This window comes from Cibotium barometz, chromosome 11 (assembly GCF_041138505.1).
Source record: "Cibotium barometz isolate CiBa-2024 chromosome 11, ASM4113850v1, whole genome shotgun sequence".
NCBI lineage: Eukaryota > Viridiplantae > Streptophyta > Polypodiopsida > Cyatheales > Cibotiaceae > Cibotium > Cibotium barometz.
This window is the reverse complement of record NC_141056.1, coordinates 9,095,198-9,101,731: the sequence shown is the minus strand read 5'-3', so window position 1 is coordinate 9,101,731 and position 6,534 is coordinate 9,095,198. Positions and strand designations below refer to the sequence as shown.

Sequence of the window (6,534 nt, the reverse complement as noted above, 5' to 3'; positions counted from 1 at the left end):
TTTGGTCACGTATTTGTCATTGATTGGGAGCTCTGGAGCCTTCACTACCGGAGGTGTCCACCTAGTCGTGACCTTTTGGGAAAATGGTTTTTCTAGCATTGGTCCCCTTGAGGCAGATCTAGAAGCATGTGTAAATTGACCATGGTCTCCTTTCCAAGAGCAGGTGTGAATGCTGAAGGACGTTTTCCACCATACATAGGTCATCATTGATGTAATGCCTCTCCATATTTTGGGGGAATATTTCAAATCAAAATTAACGGCTTGGCCCTAAACTAAACACTTAAAAAAAGCCTACGAATCAACTTATTTTCACTGCAAGATTTTCGTTTCGCAGCTCATCTTCTTTTCGCATTCTCAGCCAGGTACTCCTCCTATTCTCCATCTCTGTTCTTCGAAGTGTAAGAAGGTAACCTGCGTGCTGTAGTTATTGCAGATCTTGAAGCTATTTGATTGTTTTAATGCATGAGGAACGTTAGGGTCAGGGTTAGATGCTGTAGGGTTAGGATCAGGGTTATGGTTGGATCAGATTAGGCCAGGAAAGGTAGATTCAAGGTACTGCTTGGTTAGGGTTAAGGCTCGATTAGATTTAGGCTATGCTAAAGGTAGGATTAGAGCTATGTTAGGTTCAGCTTTAGGTCAATCAGAGTTTTCGATGTCTGATGTCGAAGGATCTTACGAGATCCTGGAATATGGCTTCTGAGATCAGTGCACTCATGCTCGGTTAGCTTTGCATTTGGCACCAAGATAGCATTTCAAGCACTTTCTTGGGAGCAGGTTTGCAAGGCTGCATTTGCGTTCTGCTATTTTCAGTTTTGAGTTGTATTCTAGCTAGATCCGTTCAGTTTGCATTCTAGATGCTTGTCCAAGCCTGGCTGCCTATGTATGCCGTGGAACTTGTAATTATTTACAAGTTCCACGGCATTGCAACTTGCATTTGTGAAGTCTGTAATGAATTGCATTGCAACTCCTCAGTAAGATCGCCGATGTTAGGCATGGCATTGCAACTTGCATTTGTGACTGTATTGAATTGTGGAAGTCTAATATCTGGAATCTTCTTGGTGGCAACGATCTTTATTGGGTGTTTTTATTCCTTGTGTGCTGGTGCATAGCTTCATCGGAATATTCCATACCCATTTTTTTGGTGCATTTTTGGAGCCAATCACATGTATGCATTGTGCCCCCCTCTGTATGTGCCTGACATGCTGATTTCGACACAACGTTCCTCCACATCACATCCTTGCCTCTTCAAATTTTGTACAGAGTCTTGCATGAGCAGCTGAGCTGAAATATTGCTGCTTTCTGGGGGATTTGCCATGTTTAAAATCTTTCAACGCTTTGAATGAGAGAATGGGCATAGTTTTAAGTTTTAACATGTTGCAAGTGTCCTGCTGTGTTTCTACGGCCCTTTCACGAAATTTTTTGTAAAAGGTGTGAAGCATACAAAATGCTTCTGAATTGTATGAAAAATGTGAATTTATGTCTATTATGTAAACCTAAGTTTACTCTTAGGCTCAAAAAATGTGATTTATAGCTGGTAGTCTATGTTATGCAAGATGGTTATGTGATGAATGATGGATTGTGTATGTATTGAGGTTGCCTTTGATGGTCTGACACTTTCTAGTAGAGATGATTGTGTGACAAAGGGTGCTTTAAGTATGGATAAAGGGTGCCTTTCGAACATGATTATAGCCCAATTCATGTCTGCTGATGTTATGAGTAGGTATGCATGATAGAAGTGCAGGTTGCATGCATTGTAGGTAGGTGTTTTGTGTCCTTTGTAAAGACGGAGCTTCTGTCCTTGTTAAGTTATGTGGCTTATCATCATTCATATTTGTGTGTGCTTTTGCAGTGAGGTCACAATGGCTGAGAAACCTCTGGCACCAACAGTGATGCAGAAGCTGTCAGGCTATGCAGGAATTGGAGCAAGACTGTATGACAATCAGACAATCCAATACCAAGCCTTGCCAGCAACTTGCTATCCCAACCAGTTCAGGAGAGCAGCAAGTCCCTGGCCATCCGCCATAGGCGCTATGGACCTTGGAGGATTCTCCAAGGACTCTGTCTTGGCTAACCCAGTTTTTGTGGCTGCTCCAATGGAGAAGAAAGGCCCATATGCATTCGCAGTTGATTTTCTTATGGGTGGAGTGTCTGCAGCTGTCTCCAAAACCGCAGCTGCACCTATTGAGCGTGTGAAATTGCTCATCCAAAATCAGGATGAGATGATCAAGGCAGGAAGGCTCCAGGAGCCTTACAAAGGCATTGGGAACTGCTTCTCTCGCACTATTCAGGAGGAGGGGGTTATGTCTTTGTGGCGTGGCAACACGGCAAATGTCATCAGATATTTCCCTACCCAGGTTAGACAGCCTCATTTTTATAAGATCATGCTTGTCTATGTGCATCTAGAACTGTGGCTTGTTGCCATGTTATGGTGGAGATTAGTTATGTATCTGCTGTTGAGATTCGGTTTGAAATGCAGCCTGAATAGTGGTTTTCTGTTTTTCTTCTTCTGTCATAACAGCATTGTGATACTTCGTTCTTGCTCTCTTGTAGGCTCTCAATTTTGCCTTTAAGGATTATTTCAAGAAACTCTTCAACCGTAAGAAAGACAAGGATGGCTATTGGGCTTGGTTTGCTGGCAATTTAGCTTCTGGTGGTGCAGCTGGGGCTTCCTCTCTTCTGTTTGTTTACTCACTTGATTATGCCAGAACTCGTCTTGCCAATGATGCCAAAGCTGCAAAGAAAGGAGGAGAACGCCAGTTCAATGGACTCTTGGATGTTTACAAGAAGACCATGGCATCTGATGGCATTGCTGGACTATATCGAGGCTTCACCATTTCTTGCGTTGGGATTATTGTATACAGAGGATTGTATTTTGGAATGTATGACTCTTTGAAGCCAGTAGTTTTGATTGGTAGCCTCCAGGTAAGCTATCAATGGCCTTGAGATATATTTTGTCTGGTCTGCTAGTGTTTCATGTGTTTTCATGTCTGCAATGCAAATGTTTGCTTAGGGCATTTTGGTTTATTGAAGTTTGCTATCCGGCACACATCTCATTCCTGCCCATCTCAGGGGACACCCATGGTAGCCTGTGGGCAGGATATGTGTGGGATGTCTTGCTTATGTTATGATGGCCCATGGTAGCTGTGGGCAGGATATGGATGGGATTCCCTGCTCACATATTTTTGTCTTGGAGGCTCCATACGTTGTCAATGGGCTGCGGTGCAAAATGGGAGATATTTGTGTTTGAAGAGGATGGTCTTTCACTTATCTCTTCTGCTTGTTCTTGCACTGTTTGTGAGTCCATGATTGCCAGCCATTGTCTATTTTTAGGCCTTTGTTCTAAGCATAGTTGTTTGTATCGGTACGAACCCATTCGTACCGTACGGTTCGTACGGTACGAGTTCACCCCTCCCCGAATGTTTTTTTTTGGAAAAAAAATTCCAAATGCTTTAAAAAAATATAGAAACCCTGCTTAACGAAGATCCCAAATGCTCGCAATACTCTGTAACTTTCGTGTCCACTCAGAATTCCATATGGGATTGGGAGACCTAAAAAATCTGGCAAGGTAGACTGGTAGTGTACACTTTGGTAGGATGAGAGAATCTTGCTACATCACTTGAAGATCTTTGGTATAGGTAGGCTAGACATTTAGATTCTCAAGTTATGTATAAGGGAGAAGATTTGGACATGGCCATTTTGATCTAAAGAGGAGTCCCTAAACCTATCACCCTAGATGCACTGCTCGTATTTGTGCAAGGACAGTCCCTTAGTCATAAACGCTACACTGGGAGACCTTTGGTATTGCATTACCCATCCAGGTTCTTTTTTGGAGACAATCGGGAAGATCCAACATGGAGAGACCTATCCATGTTCTGGTTCCTCAAGCACTGTAGACTCCTCCCCTCCCAACTTTCCCTCACATTCAAGCTTGAAGCTCCATAGGTTGTAAGTGAAAAAAAAAACCCGTATTTTATCATACGGTATCCGAAAATTTCATATCATACCAAAAATCCTTGTACGGTATTGTATTTTCGTACCGTGACAACTATGGTTCCAAGGCTTGTTGTAGAACATCCCCCCCCCTCCCCAACATGGGATGGAGATCGCCTTTCCATCCCGAACGGGCACAGGCAAGATGGGTCCTGCTGAGGTGGCCTTGTTTTTCAAACCACGTAAGGCTTTTTGAACTTCTGTGCCAAAAACGTGGATATGTGGCTCTTGGACAGGCAAGATTGCCGGCCCAAGCACCATCCAAGGCAGAAATCACTTTCCCTCTGATGTGTAGTCTGGGAACTGTGAAGTACCTAGGCATCTCTTATTATTGCAACTCAGTGAATTGTGTGTTTGATTACATGTCAATTGTGGATTATTTAAGCTTTTATGTACCATGTGGATGCCTGAACACTCCCTGTAGCAGACATGGGCAATTTGTCAATTGTTGGTCATAGCTGGTTAGTTTTTTATGTTATTATTTAAGCTTAGCATTTCATTTGAATGCATGCAGGACAACTTTTTGGCCAGCTTCTTACTTGGTTGGAGCATTACTACTGGTGCTGGTCTGGCTTCATATCCTATTGACACTGTTAGACGTCGCATGATGATGACGTCGGGTGAAGCTGTGAAGTACTCTGGCTCCATGGATTGTTTCAACCAGATCATCAAGAAGGAGGGAGTCAAATCGCTGTTCAAAGGTGCCGGTGCCAATATTCTTCGAGCCGTAGCAGGTGCCGGTGTGCTTGCCGGATATGATCGCCTGCAGTTAATTTTCTTTGGCAAGACCTATGGCTCTGGTGGGGGTGGTTAACTGGAGCCGTTGTAGGAAGATGATGACGAAATTTGAGAGCAGACAGCAAAAGGGTAAAGGCTGTTTTTTTTTTTGGACATCTACAATTTTGAAAGGTTGACATTTTTACTGCACTTGAGTTAGTGCAATAATGGTTTTATGTCCACAAGGAGAGTCATCAATATTTGTGCTTGCGTGATGTATGCTAGGTTTATGAAAGTTCCTGTGAGTTGCATTGCATGTAAGGGATCTAATGAAAGAGTACTGCAAACTTTGTCAACTTAATAACATTTGTCATTTTATTTTTGGTATGTTTCATCATGCAAACTTACCAAGATAATCAGTATCTTATGAGGATATAATTTGCAGCCTAGAGAATGGATTTGCGTTGCATCGTTATGTGGGACAATGGGTATATTCTTGTTTTTTTGGGAGGGAGGTTTGTAATGGTCATGAATTTTCACGTTGCCCGTCTTGATTATTCCTGAGCTTGATGACAGAGGGCTCCCAGTTGACACTGCAAGTCACGAGAACAGTGCACAAGTGAGGTGAAGCAAGCTTGCTTGCACGTTTCTCTATTGTTGAGGATCTTCTCTTGAATCTACTTTGCCTTATTTCTTTCTTTCCTCTTAATTACTTGTGTCATGTCACCCTTATTGTTTTCGTTGTAGTTCTTCACTTGTCATTACTGTATCTTCCTTCTGTGGAAGGCCACTGCTGTATTTGGCCGCCTTTTTTTTGCGTTGGAGAGAGAAACTAAGGTTGTGTAATACCAATCAGGATTGTAAATGACCTCCACACTATACATCAAAATTTAAAAAATGTATTATGTTAATCTAGGGAAGAAACAAGGCGTTGCTAGAAGCGTATGGAACTAAAAATATCCAAATAATGTGTTTCTCTAAATCAAAGTTGACCGACCGTTCATTCCAATATGATTGCACGATATTGACATTTTTTAGTCTCACATTTGGTCTCTTTCCACATAAAATATGTTTTTACACGTTGAACACCATCCAGGGCATGAAAGGTTGTGTGAAGAGCCCAAACTTGGCTCGAATTGTGATACATATACCTTATCAACGTGAGCACATCTGGTCCTTGCAAAGACCGCTACTTTGTTACACATTTTCTTAGATCATTGTTGCTCTAATCCAGTGCTAGCCTAAGGTTAAGCTTCCTCATGTCACCCAACGATGTGTTCTTCCACTAGAACATGTCTTAAGTTCTAACTTGTTGTAGCCAGTAGGCCAACCGTTCTCTAGAGTCTTCTAGCTAGAGGATATCTAATAATAAGTGATAGGTGGCCTTTTTCTTTATGCATATAGGGAAAAGAGAGGAGACCTTTTCATTTGCATTATTTGTTGTGTGCAGAAGCTTCTAAAAGATAATCCTCTATAGAAGGAGATTGAGTGTAAGGGCTTTGGTCACTTTTCAAATATCTTTAGCTCTTTTCAAATGTTTTCTTTGTTTGGTTGATATTGAATCATATGTTGAATAAATGAAGTCCATTTGATATGTTGATCAAAAATCAATGGTTGGATCAATAAATGACGAATGCTTTGTTGATCTGTCTTGATTAAGAATTCAGATTCTATTAAATAATGTTTCCAAAGTCTTAAAGCATGTACAATAGTAGCTAATTTTTTATTGTATATACTATATTTTTTTATTGGTTTAAGCTTTTGATTTTCATAAGAAATGGGATGTCCATCTTACGTGAGAACAGTACCAAAACCATAAGCTTTTGA

At 41.4% G+C, this 6,534-nt stretch overlaps 1 protein-coding gene across 2 annotated transcripts; it reads left to right on the top strand.

Moving 5' to 3' along the window:
- Nucleotides 1–209: 209 nt before the first annotated feature.
- LOC147633723 (ADP/ATP translocase 1, mitochondrial-like) lies at nucleotides 210–5,422 on the top strand. 2 transcript variants are annotated; one of them, XM_086804738.1, is made up of 4 exons: nucleotides 210–362; nucleotides 1,850–2,354; nucleotides 2,551–2,922; nucleotides 4,505–5,422. In XM_086804738.1, exons 2-4 carry the CDS (start codon nucleotides 1,860–1,862, stop codon nucleotides 4,802–4,804), a joined length of 1,167 nt encoding a protein of 388 aa, XP_086660864.1. In that variant the 5' UTR covers nucleotides 210–362; nucleotides 1,850–1,859; the 3' UTR covers nucleotides 4,805–5,422. The 2 variants fall into 2 exon arrangements, with proteins under 2 accessions (XP_086660864.1, XP_086660865.1); XM_086804739.1 differs by lacking the exon at nucleotides 210–362 and adding an exon at nucleotides 385–406.
- The last annotated feature ends 1,112 nt before the right edge of the window (nucleotides 5,423–6,534 follow it).